General features: G+C 33.7%; 1 protein-coding gene and 1 non-coding gene across 3 annotated transcripts in view; both read left to right on the forward strand.

Moving 5' to 3' along the window:
- Positions 1-5,865: 5,865 nt before the first annotated feature.
- The window catches only part of LOC125055701 (alaserpin-like), a 33,487-nt gene continuing 18,753 nt past the window's right edge, over positions 5,866-20,599 (forward strand). Inside the window, exons 1-9 of one of the 2 annotated variants that reach the window (XM_047658185.1) lie at positions 5,866-6,007; positions 7,044-7,132; positions 9,350-9,493; positions 11,911-12,114; positions 12,726-12,824; positions 14,829-14,969; positions 15,789-15,998; positions 16,492-16,636; positions 17,140-17,356. In XM_047658185.1, coding sequence (XP_047514141.1) covers positions 5,986-6,007; positions 7,044-7,132; positions 9,350-9,493; positions 11,911-12,114; positions 12,726-12,824; positions 14,829-14,969; positions 15,789-15,998; positions 16,492-16,636; positions 17,140-17,264 — 1,179 coding nt within the window. In that variant the 5' untranslated portion in view covers positions 5,866-5,985 and the 3' untranslated portion in view covers positions 17,265-17,356. Of the gene's footprint in view, positions 6,008-7,043; positions 7,133-9,349; positions 9,494-11,910; positions 12,115-12,725; positions 12,825-14,828; positions 14,970-15,788; positions 15,999-16,491; positions 16,637-17,139; positions 17,357-20,599 lie in introns of those variants that run through there. The other variant, XM_047658186.1, reaches the window with a different exon arrangement.
- On the forward strand, positions 9,914-10,032 carry LOC125056340. The gene has a single exon (XR_007118043.1). It is a non-coding gene; the product is annotated as a 5S ribosomal RNA (ribosomal RNA).

A 20,599-nucleotide genomic window follows, 5' to 3' on the forward strand; every position in this document is an offset into this window, starting at 1 on the left:
TTGTTGTTTTAAACAAGAAACGTGTATGATTCTCGTATGTCAAAAACGTGTTTGATTTTGACGTAAAATGCGATTTCTTCGATACAAAGAGTCCTCTCGTAAGTGTGCTGCTATTGTGAGGATCTGTTTGCGCATTTTTAAGTTCTCATGTCATTTTTACACGTGTATATCCTTTCTGTAACAAATCTTCATAGGTATCTGATTATCCTCCTTGAATGTATGATGTTTTATAGCAAAAATAAAATAACACTCTGTGTTCCAATGTGGCACTCGGGGACTGCCGCGGTTATGCTATTGCATAGCATTTTTTATCAACTTATGCAGTTATAATTATTTATTTATGCAGTATTTTTTTTTCTTTGATATTAATTCAAGTTTTTTCTTTGATATTATTTCAACCACCACTCTATCAGACTCAGACTAAAATGCCTGTATAGTCTGTCTCACTCTAACGCGTACCGGGTGCACCGGCCGCACTCACGCTCACCTATATTACGTCATCGTGTGTAAGGTTTTTTTTCGTTACGGAATTTCTTGATTCGGTCGCCGCGCTCAAAGCCCGCGATAAAATCTATGCCATAGCTTAAAATTGCGCTTGCGAGGTTTAAACTTAACTTATATTATACTTGTATTACAAAAACTCTAAATTATAATCAGGCCATCTCTCTTTATATAACTGTTATAGAACACCCAGCATTCATTGAATATTATTCGTGTATGGTTTAAATTAAGTATTAATATTCCTAAAGTCTAAAGTATCAGTGTTACAAGAATGTTTAAGTCTTCTTTTGCTTCCATTACTGGAGATGGGCGTCGGTTCCGTGAAGCGTGTTTTGTCCTATGCTAGATGCAGCAACTCTTTCGCAGTTGCAATACCCGTCCACTCCCAAAAAACCATGAGTTTTTCCTCCTACCAACACGCCGTTGATCCTGGATTTTACCCATTATAATTAATTGAAGAAGGTGGTAGCGGTCATGACGCAACACAAAACATGTTCCAACTTAATTAAGAAGTTTCTCGTTAGAGACCTTCTGGACCCAGCCTGTACAAAGCATGGTACTACAACACCGCATCTCAAATGATTCCATGCGCCGGCAGGTATCTTCTTTTATTCTCCAAGCTTCACAGCCGTACAGAACAATAATTGGTCATAAGTCTAGAGTTAGTTAAATTATGCTAACACCTTTTTTCAGGTGATATAACTCATTTGTTACCATTACATAGACATACATATATATAATTTAAAGAAGATTCATAGAGAAGTAAGGAAGGGGATGACAGGTCTGGGCGTTACTGCATACGATTTTTTGCGTTTTCTGAGAAGATTTACTATGGTAATATATATATTTTTTTTACCATAGGAAAGTAGAGATTTCAACGAACTGAAAGCACACCAACTTTTTGAAAAAAGCTGAAATTTTGACGTCAGGATTTTCGATTGAAAATTAGGGTGTTTTTTCGATATTAATTCAAAATAAGGTGAACAAATAAATATTTTTAATCAAATAAATTACAGCGTATTTGGGACATAGAAAGGTAAGTTTTCACCAAATTTCGTAAAAAAAAAATATTTTTGTAAAAGATAAAAATTAAAAACCAAAAACTTGGTTTTTTGAATTTTTCACATAAATTTTGAGGTTATGTGAAAAATGTGTGAATACGTAAAAGTGTAAAAGTTTTAGATCTTTTTATTACCTCCAACTTTGCCATTTAACTTTCTTCGATAGGACTTGTAGTTTTGCCGGATATCGAGATAAACCGTTTTTTACCCTTAAAACTCCCCCTTTGCCCCCGTTGCCTTACACTTACTTACCTATTAGATTGACAAATGATCATTGAACAGATACAAAAATCTGAGGCCCAGTCACTGGTTCATTTTTTTTAATTAGATTTTTGGGGAGCTTCGAAATATAAGCATATGGGTGCATACAGGTGTTTTTGGAATCAGTTAAAAATGATGTATCCTGTAGGTAATACAATGTAAAGTTATAAGTGTAGTTCCTAGAAGCAATAGTCTATCTTTAGAAAACAATGTTATAGCTTGTTTCTGGAATCGAACTGCTACGCCAACTTTTTAATAAAACCAACAGTAAAACTATTTTAAACGTCTTTATAGGTACATAGTTAAAAAAACTTGTTGCCAACTTGTCTAGGCTACATGTCAGACTTAACGATTTCCTAATTATAATAACATCTTCAAGCTTAAAGTCTCCTCGGAGTTTTATTTTTATTAAGCCTTTATTGCTGACACCGAGTATAATACATATAAACACTCGTTTAAGTTACATAACCTAACTTAATAGCTGATGTATTCAGCGTGTCCTGTGACACATACACCTCTTCCAGCTGCTTCCATTATTTTCTAATGTTAGCTCTTTTTTTTAGGTTGTGCCTCTTATTCTCTTTATGTCGCCTGCCTATCTCTTTCTCTGTCTCCCTCTTTTCCTTTTTCTATCTAGTGGTTGCTATTCTGTAGTAATTTTTGTCCATTTCAACCTACTATCTCTCGTCATATACTTAGAAGATGTTAGAAGGTTGGGGAAAAAGGGTGAAAAAGTTCGACCGATAGTAATATAATTCAATTTTAGGTTTCAAATTAAAAATACAAAAAAACAAACATAACCTTCAAAATACTTCCTATTACTTAAAACAAAACTACCCAATCGAAGTCTTAATTAAGCGTTAAGATCTACAAGTCCAACTACAGAAAGAATAAGAGGCAGGAAACACCGCCCTTTATAAAATATGATAAAATTATTATACTGAGCAACAAAAAACCCCCAGAGAAACACTCAAGCAACAGAAACCTATCTGAGTCCCCGGAAACGCTCCACTCTGACAACCAAATTGTTCAACAGACTAGTAAACAACTACCTAAGAAAAACAAAGGGGACATGAAGAACTATCTTATACTATTATACGAAAGCCTAAACTAATTCTTTCCCAGACAGAATCGACTCAACTCCAACCGAAGACACCGGATCACAACACAGCATAGCAATCTAAATCAGACCCTCTTCCAACTCCTAACCTCCCAGTAAGGCCGGTCACGGCGGGAGAGTTCGACCAAAACCCCCCCAAGAACAACTATCCAAACGAAAAATACTATCTACATTTGCACCCTCAACGTAAGATCATTATCTTCTGATCAAAAATATATTGAGCTTAAATCCGCACTAGATGATATTGTTGGCTAGACAGAGCTAACAACAGAGAAGGATGGAATTCCTTCCTTCCGGATTACCGAATGAGGTAATAATTTTAAATTATAAAAAAAATATTATTACTATTATATTATTATCTCTCGTCATGTGTCCGGTCCCGCGCCTTTTCAATTGCCTTATTTTCATTATAATGTCCTCTACTTTGGTCATAATCTTATCTGTTCTACTCTTTTGCGATGTCTCAGTGTTACACTCACCATGCTTCTTTCCATTCTCTTTGGTATTCTCAACTTTAAAATATGTTTCTGAGATAATTCCCAAGTCTGACAGCCGTCTGTGACACATGGTAAGATACATTGAATATCTTTGTGTTAGCTGCCATTAGGACCTTTACCTTGAAGTTATCACCTGCCAAATTTATCAAAAAAAGCTATATTTAAGTAGCTAAGAACATAACAATTCTATATTACATATCATATTCCTTTTACATTCATTTTATAACCATTACTCACGGTAATTATAAAGTATTATAAATTCTGTCAGTGAGAAGTCAGCCTGTATGTTTCTATGTATAAAATAATGCAGCTGATACTTCTCAACACATTCTTTAATCAATGGTTACTTAAGATGCTTAGAATAGGTTTCATGACATCATCACAGTGGTTATATATCTAAAGCCGTTGACTTTCGTTCAATATTAAATTACAATAAGATTATTTCGACTTCGACTGACAGTTTTGCAAGGTCCTCTTCCTGATTTACCCTTAACCATCTTTACAACTACCCTGTCCGATAAGTCATATATGAGTCACAGGAACGTTTTGGGATAAGTTCATGAGTCACAGATGACTCATTTCTCCATACAGATTAAGGCACATCTTTGTTATGAACCTGGATGTATGGCATTAAACCTAAAGTTTTCAATTAAAAAAAAAACAAATAATCCTAATAAGAACATGCAATAAATAAAACTCAAGTAAGTACTAAAAGCAATGTTTTATTCAAATAAAAGTTTTATAAAATAAACTGTGTAATGTAACATATTCCCACTAATCGATACTTAGAATATTTATACATAAGAAAAAATAACAAAATCAAGCATGTTTCTCATTATAGCATTCTGAGCACAAAGATTTTTTACACTTTTCACTCAGTGTGTACTTGCTTCGCTTGACGAGTAACTAATCTCTCATTTTTCAATTTTACATAACACCCATTGCAACATTGAAAATATTTCGAGGGAATTCTTGCAGAGAATGTCCTGAATTGCTTGAAGAAGCAATTGAAGTTCCTGAGCTTGTGCGCTCAATCATAGCTTTGTTGCTCAGTTAGCCCGCAACGAAAGTCATAATAAATCATTGACCGAAAATGTTCTCGAGTTGGGTTCATTTTCACGTGTAACAAGAGTTTTAGATTTGCCGCCACACTTTACAAAATCAAATGACAAATTAATGCAATATAGGTTAGGTTACCAAAGAGTTCTAAAATTGAAATTCAAAAAAGTTTTCATTAGCAATGATTCCAACTGGCCAGTTCTAAGCATTTTCAGTGTTACCCACGTACTAAAGATATAGCCAAAGATGGAATACATGGAAATTACAAGGTTGAACTTCGCAACCTTGAAATCGTGTGGAGTAAAATCTTAATATTAAAATCAGGTTCGCTGTTACAGAGTACTTATTATGTTGCTGCTATCAGAGATTCACGCCTATTATTTGCATTATACCCAATTATACCGGTCAAACAATAAGCATGAAATTTTTGTTATTTTATGCTATATAAAAATATAGATATAGATAAAAAAATAATAGAACTTGGTCTCACCAAGTTCTATTATTTTTTTTTAAATTTATGAATTCTAAAAATATTCTTCAGCACCAAAATATGAAGATTCAATTCTATTGTACATGTTAAACACAATTATCATTTTTGATGAACATGGTCCATTTTCACCTCGAGACGGCAAAGCCAAGATACTTCCCTCGTCTGTTGAACATTTGCACTATCCAGGCTATTGTTTTGAGCATAACTCGATTCCCTTCTGTCTCTTTCGCCTGCTGAAGTCGTTATACTGGGTGATTTCAATGCCTCTTCATTCTGAGTGGTTGAATTCTCGTACGACCGACTATTCGGTAAGAGGCTTCCATAATTTCGCCTACGCGAATACCAGACCGAGCTGACCATCAGCCTTCGCTATTAGATCTTATGCTGACTTCTCATCCAGGCTTCTATGAGATTACTGTGGATGCCCCACTGGGGTCCTCCGACCACTGCTTGGTGTCTACCGTTATGGCAATTAGACTTAGAACACGCCCGCAGTTTTCGGAATGCCGTCGTGTCTGCCATTACAAATCGGTCAATTGGGATGACATGCGTCATTTCTTTGCAGCATACCCACGGTCACAAGTCTGTTTCAAGGGTGATCCTGACGCCAGCGCTGAGTCTGTCGCGGATGTGGTGCTACAAGCAATGGAACTCTATATCCCATACTCTGTGGTTCCCATTCGTGGTAAATCTCGGCCATGGTTCGGTAATTCTTGCAAAGAGGCTTCCCGTCTTAAGCAAGAGCTCTATAAAAACTGGGCTCACACAGTGGCTATAAAGGATCTGTCTATAAAAATAAATTTAACGCGGCTACCATTGCCGTGACTGCACGCGCGCAGCTCGCAAACTGCTCGCGAGCTGCACATTCGCGGCATAATCGCCAGTTGTGGACGCACCCTATGAATTACTATCACGCATTGAGATATATTTAAAGAGAGTAAACCTTTGTAAAACAGGTTAGAGTGTAGCCGGCAAGAGGACGGGTCGACTGGCATTATGAAGCTCGCTTTATTTTATTGTAAGTTATTTTTTCTATTTAAAAAACATTTATTTAGTATTTTTGGTTAAATTAACACCGAATAGTTTTAAGTTTATTTCTATTTGTATTGAAATAAAACCTCTTTCTCGGCGTTGAAAAAAAAAATTACGCGTCACAGTTTTCCGTTACGCGTTATCTTTTTCGTGTCCCTACCATGGTTGATTCGAAGAGATTCAAAGCCATATATAATAACGATAACAATGATACTAATAATTATATTACAAATAATGAAATTCTGTAATAATCTTATTAGTAATAAGATAAAATGAAATAATTTTATTATTTGTATTCATGTCTATGATAATAAAGCCTTTTGTTAAACTTTATCTAATTTAACATTATTTAACCAATTTCTGTAAAGTTCCATATAGTAGATCATTTTTCGAAAAATAAGGTGATAAAGAAGTTTCACTTCTTACGTGTGTACACTAGTACACGCACACATTTTTGTTTTAGATAAAGTTTCTTTAATTTGATTAGATTTGTTTATGCACTTCTTGCACTTTATCCACTATATTTCTTTTTTTATAGTTTTTTTTTATATTTCTTACACTTGAAGGAAGTAGGTAGGTTTCCCAAACTCCGAATATCAGTTATATGAGTCCCGGAAGCACAATGTCAAGTGTTATATTATGTTCAATACCCTGAATTAATAGCCATTGAGGCGACAATTATAAAACCTTTTTTTTAAACCGGGTTTTTTTAAAAAAAAATTAACTCTTTAGTTCGTTAGGAAGTACTGTAGTTTAGTCCTTAAGGCCCCAACGTTAGACCCCATAGTGTTTTTTGATGTTTTCTGTACTTCTAGTTTATTTATAATATATTAAGCAATAATAATAAAAACAAAAAAAAAATCTGTTACAATATTTTAACTAAACCATAATAATGCTTCAAATGTACGTCTAATTAACGCTCCTCTAACATAGCTTTTAACTTTAATTTACCAGTTGACCTGTGTTATCCAAAATTGAAATGAACTAAATATTGAGTGTTAAAATTCGCTAATATTATTCAGTGTTTTCTGTGGCCGCCGTCACGATCGCCGTGGATTTGCCGACAGACCTGAAAAGCGGTAATGATGCGTTTACATCGAGAATGTTTTATGTGAGTATTTTATATATCTATATAACCTATTACAAAAAGAAATTATGTATTTTCATAATAATTCATTTATTTATTAAAGTACGCCATATCAACAGTATATACAGTTCAACCTCGATATAACAAATCGGAGAGGAACAAGAAAATATTCGTAATATCAAGTAATTCGTTGAACTTAGGTTTGTTATGTATATACATGTATTGTGTTACAAGAAAATGAAGGAAATGTGTTTAAATGTAAATGTGAATTAAAATTAGTAGGCTATTACTATAATCATTCCGTTAAGTGGAATGAATATACTTAAAAACTACTGAACTTTGAGAAAATATTATAAAAAATAAATGTCTAGTGAATTATAAAATTCTACTTGTAAATTAGCATACATTTTCCAGTCAAATCACCTAATGAGTAAAATGCATAACTCAGATAACAGTTATGGGTTTTGAAATTTCTACGTCTGTGTAATTGATAATTATGCTTTTCTACTATAATATCTTGAATTCAATATTTATATAAAGCTATTAATAGTTCGATCCTGGCTCATCGGGGTGCTTTAAATAATAGAGGATTTTTTCACTTTATATCAACTACTCGTGACAACAATAGATTATAAGCGAAATAATGAATTGTAATTGCTATGTAATGAATGAATGCAATGTAACAGTCGAAGAGAGTGCCTACGTCTGTCTATACTCTCGGGGCGTAACTCCGACGATTTAGAAACTCGCCATGCTTATAAAGCTAAGCTAAGAAAGCCTGAGTGAGCAAAATGTACAGCCTTGGCTCGTACAATAGGTCATCTTTTACTCTAAATGATTCTTATAAAAGAGAATATAAGCAAAATGTCGAAATAATTATTAGCATTGACAATAATATTACAACAACATATTATATACCACCACACACAGCTTTTTGTTAAAAAAAATTGGGAGAAGTTGTTGTAAACAGTTAAAAAAAATCAAAATTGTAATTTAAAATAAAAAAAAAAATGATTGAAGTTATACTTCATTAGGCGCGTTATGAAAAATTTATGAGAGTGAAATTTTACGATGCGCGCGCACCGTGACATAAAATTAACAGAATGAAGTTGCCCACGGAAGATGCTACGGCATTGGACATAATTTTGACATTACTTAATTGTATTTAATTATTTGCATACAATCAAAAACTATTTTTATTAATGCCAAAGAAGTATAAAAAAGGTGCGCGTACACAAGTACATGCACCCTTTTTATAATTTGTTATGGACACCCTGACACGGTTATTTTTTACTTAATGGCGCATCCACACATGCCCACATGCATGCATGGGTTGCTCGATAGACGAGAAATATGGCACAGAGCGCCCCACGCTTATAATACCAGTATTTTTTGTTCATTACCATTTTCAGCCTAAATTAGGAATTATTTTTTACTTTTTAGTTTGATGTGCTTTAAAAGCGTGTGTTCTAGTTTTTTTAAACTATTATTTATTTATTTCAAAAATTGACCGAGATGTCCATGATTTGATTTACAGCGAAACAATTAGTATTACGTGTAGCAAGGCATTAAAAGCTTGTTATGAATTATATGATAATGGAAAGGCGTAGACCGCAGACGTACCGCAAAAAGAAGACATGTCGTGCAATCTTAAAATTTAATTATATGTAGTAGTCAACTAGTGCATAGGCGTATATAGAGGGAGTTATGTGTTCCCCTAAGATTTTACCTGTCTATTCTAGACTAGACACAAAAGAAAAATAATACAGACAATAATATCCCCTTTGAAAATAACAGGCTCAACCGAGCTCGTCTTTCAGTGTTTATAGTTCATAATTGAAGTAATAATACAAATCGAATATAAATATTTTAATGTAGCCTTGTTTTTATTAAAAATTTTTATTAAAAATAAATATTGTCTGTTGTTTATATTTAAAGCTAGACAGCCAAACCAGCTGCCCACTGCAGTATTTCCAAACCAATTCGACTTAGGGTCCTTCAAGAAAAGAGCGTATCAATTTTTGAAAGGCCGGTAACGCACTTGCTTCTGTAAAAGTGAGTGTCCTTGGGCGGCGGCATCACTCAACATCAGGTGGGCTTCCTGCCCGTTTGCCTACTATTAAAAAAAAAACTTCTTGAACGACTGACCATAACTATAAGCACTCGAAGCGTCGAGAAATGTAAATAATGAAATAACGATTGCTTTGCAGTTTATTAAAATACTAAATACGTTCTTTATAGGAAATAGTGAAGTATAATCCACAACAGAGTGTAGTGCTGTCAGGATACTCTGTACTGACCCCATTGGCCCAGCTCGCCTTGGCCTCTGAGGGTGAATCGCACCACCAACTTTTGAAGGCCATTGGCATGCCCAACGATAATGCGGTAAGTGAAGGCTATTCGAGGGATTCAAGTTTGTTTTAATTATATTTTGGAACGAAGTTCCTTATCGCGCGTTGTGAAAGGGGGCTAGACGGAAAAAATTCTTACGAAAAGTTGTCACGACACTTTTTTGCTATTTGCTATTGTAATACACCGGTTCTCGTCCGATCGCCGAAGTTAAGCAACATCGGGCGAGGTCAGTACTTGGATGGGTGACCGCCTGAGAACACCTCGTGATGTTGGCTTTTTTTTGTAGGGATAAGAAATGAAAATTATTTTTGGAATCACTTAACTAAATTAGTCTTGTTGGAACGAAGTTATCGAGCGTTGTGAAAGGGGGCTAGACGGAATAAATTAAGACCAAAAGTTGTAACGACACTTTTTGCTATAGTTGTTATATTTTACATTTTCGATTTAGCTATTGCCAACGTCCATACTACGTTGAATACACCGGTTCTCGTCCGATCACCGAAGTTAAGCAACGTCGGGCGAGGTCAGTACTTGGATGGGTGACCGCCTGGGAACACCTCGTGATGTTGGCTTTTTTTTTTCGTCGTAAGATTGGTGTCGAGAAAATCTATCATACTGTTATGATACCAATTATCAAATAAATTAATTGAAAGGAATTTCGTTCCATCCGGGTGTCCCTTAACACCTCTAAAGTTTTTATTTTTTTATTTATATAAGTTAAATATGTTATATTGAGTTCACTTTTAAAGTATAAACGTGAAGTAAATCACATATATACTGCATTTTCTACAGTATAAGTAACAATCAATTCTAAAATATATGACTAAGTGAACATAAATTTTATTAAAAAAAAAATACACTTCTATTTTTAGTTATTACTAGTATTTTTTTATTTAAAATACTCAATCTCTTAACAATGCTGATATTATACTAAAGTTAGTTAATGACCTTTCATTTTAAAGCTATTAATTTTATTGTAAGACAAATTCAATGCAGCTGTACTTACAGCCATTAGTCGTGAATCATTAGAGTCATTTAACTTTTAAATTTTAAAATAAAAAATTTAGGTCCAGAGAGATCTGGAACCCAAAAAGATATTTCACGGCCTATGCCTCCTTATATCATTAACTAAACAAGCATAGCAAATGTACCGAAGTTCACAACATCAAAAGGTATAATATTTCTATTTACACGGTAGAACTCAGAAGGTTGAAGTGAATGGTAAGAGGTCATTAGGGTCGGCAGTAGATGTGGGAGTACCACAGGGCTCAATTCTTGGCCCTTTCCTCTTTCTTGTTTATATAAATGATGTAACTTTTATGGTAGAGAAAAAACATTGGATAGTTTTGTTTGCTGATGTTATGTCCTTGATTTTGAAAATCAAACTATTTTTAGAAATTTTGACGATGTGAACAATGCTCTATCTTCGATTGTCCATTGGTTTAGTATAACCTTCTTCTTAATGCAAGACAAAATGCATTAAATTTTCTGTAAAAAATGCAAGGGTGATGGATACTAGACCAATTATAAACGATGAGGAATTGAATCTGGATGATACAACTGTATTTCTTGGAATCACCATGGATTCAAAACTTCAGTGGTCCCCACATATTAACGGATTGGCGAAGAGACTTAGTTCTGCAGCCTACGCGGTCGCGGTCGATGTCGATACAGCTACTTGTTTATTTTAGTTACTTTCATAGCTTAATTACTTATGGCTTATTATTATGGGGTCATGCTGCTGATGTCGAAACTATTTTCACACTGCCAAAGAGGGCTATTCGTGCAATATATAATTTAAAATGTAGGGAATCTCTTAGAGATAAATTCAAGGAAATTAATATACTTACCTTTCCCTAGCAATATATTTATGAAAATATTATGTATGTATACAAAAATAGTGATAAGTTTACTAGAATAGAACATACGCACAATGTTAATACTCGGAACAAACGCAGGCTGCAATTTCCCCGTACTAGAATATCTAAAGTTAGTAATTATTTTTTGGGAAAAGGGATAGTCTTCTTTAATAAAATCCCAGAGGCTATTTTATCTCTGGCTTTTAATAAATTTAAGAAATGTATTAAAGAAAAGCTGTGTAAAAAGGCTTACTATAAAGTTAACGATTATCTAGTTGATAAAAGGGCCTGGGACTAGTGCTAGACAGGCTACTTCTAATTAATTTGCGATATTTGTTTTAAAATAAGTGTTGTTTGATGATTTGCTATTTTTAAAGAGTACCGAGAGTTTTTTCGCCGGCTTTTTCTCTCGGCCTACACCCTCTGTTTTCTTTGCCGATGAGTAGGGATGCCTACAAATTGAAATTTAATGACGTGGAATAAGTGTTACATGTATCATATGTTCCATAATAAACATATTTTATTTTATTTTTATTTTTATTTAATGCATCTTTCATCTCAAGAGTTAACGTTTTTTTATAAATTTTTCAGATAATAGCTGCGTTTTCAGAGGCCAAAAGAAACTTAAAAACCATAAATGGAGTGGAACTTAAAACAGCAAGTACAATATACGTCACGTCCAAATCTGAAGTATATGAAAACTTTGCAACGACCATCCGTGACGTGTTTGATTCCGAATTCAAAAATGTAGACTTTACTCAAGCACAGAAAACCGCTAACGAAATCAACGCTTGGGTAATAAATACATTTAACAACAATAATTTCAAAATTCTAAACTATCATTATTTAGACATAAATTTAAATAATTGTAAAATAATTACAATGTACCTACAGGCCTAGAAATTTTAGTCTAATCCATTTCAGTAAAAAAATTAAGACAAAAATAAAGCTTCATATGTTTGAGGCGAAAACGGTATTTTATGACCTTTCTTAGATTTCCTATACAGCCTTCGCAGCAGTGGGTAGGCAGTTGATTTTTCTGCCAGGGTATATAGTCTGGTTTAATAAAAATTTGTGTTTCGTAAAAACATCTTTTAATACGGGTTTTTCATTAATTTTTGTTTAGCAATTCTAAAAGTGTCTCTCTCTCTCTCTATTTCTCGTAGATTTTCTATACAGATTTGGCAGCTGTAGTGGTTAGATAATTGATTTTTCTGCCAGGACATATAGTCAGATTTTTATAAATTTTTGGCAGAGGTTTGGGTAAATGCAGATAGCATTAGGCAGGCAGCCTAAAATCTATTAATCCATACAAGTTTACAATGCAATTTAAATCGTTATCTCTTTGTGAATTTCATACAAAAATGGACATGTTGCAATTGGGTTAACACAAACATTAATTACAGGTTGAAGAACAAACGAATAAAAGAATTAAAAATCTCGTTGACCCGTTTTCCTTGGATGCCGATACTCATGCTGTTCTTGTCAACGCTATCTACTTTAAGGTAAAATAACATTTAAAATACGCAATTGCTTTTAAATTTTTTTGTACAGTTACAAATAAGTATCTGATTGTCCAATCAGATACTAATTATGAATATATGATGTAAAAACGATATACACGAGTGAAAATGACACGAGTACTTATAAAGACAGCGCTAACCAGATCCATGCAACTTCCTCACAATCGAGTAGCCCGCGATATCTCAGCAGACAACTCACGACAGGACTCTTTGTATTGAAGAAGTCGCAAGGGTCCGCCAAGCACCCGCGAATTTAACAACAATAGGAAATAAATTAACACAGCAAGATTTCTAAAACGACTCGGTGAAAGGTCTCCATGGAGTGAACTGAAAATGTTCATCGAGTAATTTTTCATCACAGTTTTATTAGACCATACACAGTCGTTTCCCGCCGTCTGTACGCTTCGACACTTCGATGACTTCTTTATGACAAATCCAATATGTATTTGACATTCGAGATTAGCACTAAATCTCAACTGTGGCTGAACCCTTGGATCTTATGAAATAGTACGCTTTCATTATTCCTATAAAACTGAGGCGTTTCTTGTACGCGTTCACACATGACTATATTACCTTTAATTCTTTTCACATTTAATTATGTATTACGTTTATCAAAACCTAAACATAATGAAATATACAGTATTTAGAATTTTCTTAATCGACATAGTAATCATAAAAAGAAAATCAGAACAAATTTTTAAAAGTTTGGACCATGTGGCAGTGTGCCTTTAACGCTGGCAGCATTTCTTGCTGTGTTGCGATACTTATTCGTTGAGCGAGGAAAGCATCAGCTCTGAGGCGCCAACTTAAATCTTTAATTAGCGCCTGTTCATTAATTGATCCCCAAGTGTTATTTTATTTCACATTAATATAATAATAATAAAAAGTTAAATAATAATTTTCCTGTGTTATTTATAAAATATTTTGTCACAAGTAAATTCTAAGCTAAGAAAATAAAATATTTATAAAATAAATAGCGGACCCGACACACGTTGTCCTTAACTATGAATATTGATGTCGAATTGGTATAATTATCTAAAAAAAATATTTAGGAAACCAAGTGTATATGATAAAAGAACATTCTTTGTTTGTTTTTCTGGCGCGTATATTTTAGTTTTTTAGTTTTGTTGGTATTCCGCCACGGGAACAGAAGTATTTTCTAATATATAAAATTCTCGTGTCACAGTTTTCGTTGCCATAGTCCTCCGAAACGGCTTGACAGATTTTGATGAAATTTTGTGTGCATATTGGGTATGTCTGAGAATCGGACAACATCTATTTTTCATCCCCCTAAATGTTAGGGGTAGTCCACCCCTAAAAAATTTTTTTTAGTTTTTAGACAAAAATTTTAATTTCTATTTTTTTATGATACAGCATTAAAAAATACATACAACCTATAATTTTCACCCCTCTACGATCAACCCATATTTTTTATTATAAATGATATACATGGCAAAACGAAAAAAACAAAACGTTTGCCCCGTCAGCTAGTATCAATATAATAACTCCAATCGAAGCATTTGTTTTAAACGATATTAATTTTTCTTAAATCCTTTTGACGATATATGCAGTACGCATTCTGTCAATGTTATGTCAAACGCCATAAGGTTACATCAAAAAAGTTTGAATTGTAAAAGCGCTATGCACTGAAAAAAAAATTGCTTAATCGCAATTTTCTTAATTTTTCTTTCATAAGAACCTTTTCCTTACAATAACAAACACAACATAAAAGATAATTTTCTAAATCGGTCCAGCCGTTCACGCATGATGCCGTGACTAAGGGAAATAGGGATTCATTTTTATATATTTAGAAGATAGAATTTAAGTTATAAATTCAACATTTAAATTGGCAACAAGACAAAACTGTCAGCATATAATGTTCTATTTAAAATTATTAGTTCCAAGCTGCTTCATAAAACCTAGGTACATATAAATACATATGTAATTTATTAAATTGTTTTTCATTATTTATTTAATGTTCTATAGGGTCTCTGGCAGAAGCCGTTCAACCATGGCAATACATACGACCAGGTGTTCCATATTACTAAAGAGAGATTAGTAACAGTTCCGATGATGTACCAAAAATCTTATTTCGGTTACGCGGAGGTTCCAGAACTAGATGCTAAGGTAAGGTTTAAAGTATAGAGTTGTATAACTCTTGTAGTTTGCAGATATCGTAAAACCTCTTGGTTTAAATAACCAAGTGCAATAATAAGGATAGCGGGGAAGGATTGGAAAATAATGGAAGAATTTGCAGGAGACCTTCACTCCGTAGGAGGTCAAGTTTTCCTACTGTTAAACATAATGTATTATGTACCCGAATACAGGCTTTTTTTATTTTATTTATTGAAGTAAACATTCTTTAAGCGCGACTAGGGGGTATGTCGGATTTTTTTTTGACGGAGGTAACGATTTCTATAGTCTGTGTAGTTTCCGCTATTTAAAAATAACAACGATGGCGCCTTTTATAGGTCCGTCAGCGCCATCTAGTGGTGCATCATTTGAACTGATTTAAGTCCGTTTCTTAGTAGTGTTTATCTAGGATAGCATTCACTCGTTTTATTTGATACTGATTCTTGTAATTGGTGTTATTATTAATATATTTATATTTAAAATGAAAATCCGTACTAGTAACATGTGACCAAATTAAAATTCCACTATAGAGGGAAGGTTCCCATACTAGCTTGCTTTTCTTTTGTTATAGATACGGCCAGTTTTTTCGTATTTGAATAATCTTTGTTAAGCACATGAATAATAAATATAATTAAATTATAATATGATATTTCTTATTTGATCTTTTATCATTTCAGTGATATATGCCGTCAACGCCAAAGAAGTTTTACTTCAATCGCGCGTAAACGTAACACGCACACACTTTATTTTTGTTTTATTCACATGTACGAACATGTGTTTGTGTACATAACAGGTAATAAACATATTTTACAGGTCCTCCAAATGTTCTATGAAGGTCGTGAAGCATCCATGATACTGGTGCTCCCCAATGAAATCGATGGAATAACCCAGCTAGAGGAAAAATTACGAGACCCATCAACAATCGACAGAGCCATTTATAACATGTACGATAGACAAGTCCATGTCACAATTCCTAAGTTCAAAATTGAAACTACAACAGACCTGAAAACTGTTTTATTTAAGGTAACTTATTATTTTCTAAAGTTTTTTAAACATTGTGTTTTCTATAACGTTTTTAGATAATACTTAGACCTAACTTCCGATTTTAAATCTTCATTTATGTTGGCGAACATAATAATATCAATGCCCGTTTATTATCTTGACAGTACAGTTTAGATTTGTTATATAAATTTTCTTTTTCTTGTTATCCTAATATCCTAACTTGCTTTTGTGCCATTGATCGGAACCCCTTCACGGGTAAAGGCGTCCTCCAGCTTTTTCTAAATATCTCTGTCCATTGCTTCCATTCTTCATTCGCTTCCTACAAAAGCTTCTATATATTCTATCCATCTTCTTTTTGGGTGCTTTTCTCCTTCTTTCCCTTGTGCCTTTCGATATAAGGAACATTACACACAAAACCTTTGTTTTAAATTACCACTCCATTAAATAATCTTATTCTGCTTACATTTTTATGGGCAATTAGAATAATCCAATTTAGAATTGAATATTTTTTCAGATGAACGTTACGAAACTATTTGAACCCGGACAAGCCCGTTTAAGTAAAATGCTACTGGAATGGGATGACTTATTTATAACTGACGCCATACAGAAGGCTTTCATTGAAGTCAATGAGGATGGCGCAGAAGCTGCAGCAGCCAACGGTAAGTCACTCATTCTGAAAATTAAATATAATTCTAACTCGGTTAGTGAGTATGCTCACTGAGAACAAAGGATTGTAAGAAACAAAACAAGTGCGACAAAGGACTGTGACTGATTAGTTAAAGTAGAGCCTGTATGGCAGGGGTCCGACGGTCAGTAAATATCGTGATCCAATACCACAATAACTGTCTCAGTATATATTGAATCAACTGGTGGGACTATACTTTCAATAGATTGGAGCCTGGGTTACATTTTTCTTATGTAACCTAAAGGACCGGCAACGCACTTGCAAGCCTACTGGCAACGGTCTATGAGCTGTATCAGTTGCTCAACTGCTCGTTTGCTCCATGTAACACAACAAAATATGACAGTTATTTTTTATGACAGTAAATATGTTTTTATTGGATGTTACTGGCCTTGACTTATTATATTACACAAATTTCTTTCAATAATTTTTCGATAATTTTATATTATACTTTATTATAATTCCAATGTTTTGTTTCAGTTATCAATACTTACGGAGCCCTTCCTGACTTCCAACCGCCGGTTACATTCTTTGCTAATAGACCATTTTACTTTGAAATAAGGATAAACGATGTACCCATTTTTAACGGTGTTAAAGCTGAATAATATTGAACTTGACTTGTAAAAGGTGTTAAAGCTAATTAAAATAACTTTCCTAAGAGGAAGCTGACATGTATTTAATAAAGTGTTATTTGAAATTGTTGTTTTAAACAAGAAACGTGTATGATTCCCGTATGTCAAAAACGTGTTTGATTTTGAGGTAAAAGGCGATTTCTTCGATACAAAGAGTCCTCTCGTAAGTGTGCTGCTATTGTGAGGATCTGTTTGCGCATTTTTAAGTTCTCATGTCATTTTTACACGTGTATATCCTTTCTGTAACAAATCTTCATAGGTATCTGATTATCCTCCTTGAATGTATGATGTTTGATAGCAAAAATAAAATAACACTCTGTGTTCTAATGTGGCACTTGGGGACTGCCGCGGTAAAGCTATTGCATAGCATTTTTTATCAACTTATGCAGTTATAATTATTTATTTGTGCAGTATTTGTTTTTCTTTGATATTAATTCAAGTTTTTTCTTTGATATTATTTCAATCTACCACTCTATCAGACTCAGACTAAAATGCCTGTATAGTCTGTCTCACTCTAACGCGTACCGGGTGCACCGGCCGCACTCACGCTCACCTATATTACGTCATCGTGTGTAAGTTTTTTTTTCGTTACGGAATTTCTTGATTCGGTCGCCGCGCTCTATGCCGTAGCTTAAAATTGCGCTTGCGAGGTTTAAACTTAACTTAGATTATACTTGTATTACAAAAAACTCTAAATTATAATCAGGCCATCTCTCTTTATATAACTGTTATAAAACACCCAGCATTCATTGAATATTATTCGTGTATGGTTTAAATTAAGTATTAATATGTCTAAAGTATCAGTGTTACAAGAATGTTTAAGTCTTCTTTTGCTTCCATTACTGGAGGTAGGCCGTCGGTTCCGTGAAGCGTGTTTTGTCCTATGCTAGATGCAGCAACTCTTTCGCAGTTGCAATACCCGTCCACTCCCAAAAAACCATGAGTTTTTCCTCCTACCAACACGCCGTTGATCCTGGATTTTACCCATTATTATTAATTGAAGAAGGTGGTAGCGGTCATGACGCAACACAAAACATGTTCCAACTTAATTAAGAAGTTTCTCGTTAGAGACCTTCTGGACCCAGCCTGTACAAAGCATGGGACTACAACACCACATCTCAAATGATTCCAAGCGCCGGCAGGTCTTTTATTCTCCAAGCTTCACAGCCGTACAGAACAATAATTGGTCATAAGTCTAGAGTTAGTTAAATTATGCTAACACCTTTTTTCAGGTGATATAACTCATTTGTTACCATTACATAGACATACATATATATAATTTAAAGAAGATTCATAGAGAAGTAAGGAAGGGGATGACAGGTCTGGGCGTTACTGCATATGATTTTTTGCGTTTACTGAGAAGATTTAGTAGGGTAATATATATATATTTTTTTTTTACCATAGGAAAGTAGAGATTTCAACGAACTGAAAGCACACCAACTTTTTGAAAAAAGCTGAAATTTTGACGTCAGAATTTTCGATTGAAAATTAGGGTGTTTTTTCGATATTAATTCAAAATAAGGTGAACAAATAAATATTTTTTATCAAATAAATTACAGCGTATTTGGGACATAGAAAGGTAAGTTTTCACCAAATTTCGTTAAAAAAAAATATTTTTGTAAAAGATAAAAATTAAAAACCAAAAACTTGGTTTTTTGAATTTTTCACATAAATTTTGAGGTTATGTGAAAAATGTGTGAATACAAAAGTTTTAGATCTTTTTATTACCTCCAACTTTGCCATTTAACTTTCTTCGATAGGACTTGTAGTTTTGCCGGATATCGAGATAAACCGTTTTTTACCCTTAAAACTCCTTTAAAATAGTTTTACTGTTGGTTTTTATTAAAAAACCAACAGTAAAACTATTTTAAACGTCTTTATAGGTACATAGTTAAAAAAACTTGTAGCCAACTTGTCTAGGCTACATGTCAGACTTAACGATTTCCTAATTATAATAACATCTTCAAGCTTAAAGTCTCCTCGGAGTTTTATTTTTATTAAGCCTTTATTACTGACACCGAGTATAATATATATAAACACTCGTTTAAGTTACATAACCTAACTTAATAGCTGATGTATTCAGCGTGTCTTGTGACACATACACCTCTTCCAGCTGCTTCCATTATTTTCTAATGTTAGCTCGTCTTGTCCAAGTTGTGCCTCATATTCTCTTTACATCGTCTGTCCATCTCTTTCTCTATCTCCCTTTTTGAAGTTGTACTTCTTTAGGCGCGTTATGAAAAATTGATGAGAGTGAAATTTTACGATTGCGCGCGCACCTATGACACAAAATTGGCAGTGTGATATAGCGTGCGCGAGCGAGATGGGAATAAGACAAACTACAAGTAAAAAGAAATAGAATATGCGTGAAGCTAACTTCACGCATATTCTAGCTTAGCAGCTTAACAAGAATTTTGAATGACCATGACAATTGACATCTGACAATGACATTTACCTTTTAAACAAATATAGGAGTTTTAATTATTGTTTAAAATTAATAATTATATAGGTATATAATTATTAATTTTAAATATAAATATTTGTGAAAAAACTGTGCTAACCTTCCTGAGTGCTTCAATACAATTGAGGTTAACTATCCGTATGTATTATCGAGTATTATTGTTGATTAAAACTGAAACATGAACCATTATTCATTGCTTTTGTTTATTGCGTTTGTTACAGCAACTTTTTAGAAATATTCTACGACCCTATATATCAATAATTGAGAACAAAGATTTAAGCACGAATACTAATAAGGAGAAAATGAAGGCTTGGAGCGATATAACAGAGAAGTAAACATTTTAATAAGTACCTGCATCTCAAAAAAATGACCACATTATTTAATCAAAACATCAGATTTAATCTAGCAAATATAAGGACAAGAGACAAAAAACAATTGATGAATCAGTGGAAGTGCACTAAATTGAATACAAAAAAAGAGTTGTCATCTTATCGCCGTGAAACATCAAAAACTGGAGGTGGAACAAAGCCACCATCACCTTCTCGAGACACAATGGTTTGAAGTAGATTTCAATGAATTTGATTGTGATGGTGTCGAGGTAGGAATGTTAATTATAAATATGATGTATGGTGATGTTCAAGGTTCAACCTTTCAAGCATAGGCATATGCTTACAACATTACTTTATTCCCCTACAGGGTAGTTAGAGATATTGTAATACCTCAAAACATCCATGTTGCACTTGTAGTACCGAAACTCTGTCCTGCCAGAAGTGAGCCCATTCCCACTTATAATGGACAGTGGGTATAATACACCTTAATACCTGAGTGCGAACCACTCACCATGATA

Source organism: Pieris napi, chromosome 14 (assembly GCF_905475465.1).
Source record: "Pieris napi chromosome 14, ilPieNapi1.2, whole genome shotgun sequence".
NCBI classification, from domain to species: Eukaryota; Metazoa; Arthropoda; class Insecta; order Lepidoptera; family Pieridae; genus Pieris; species Pieris napi.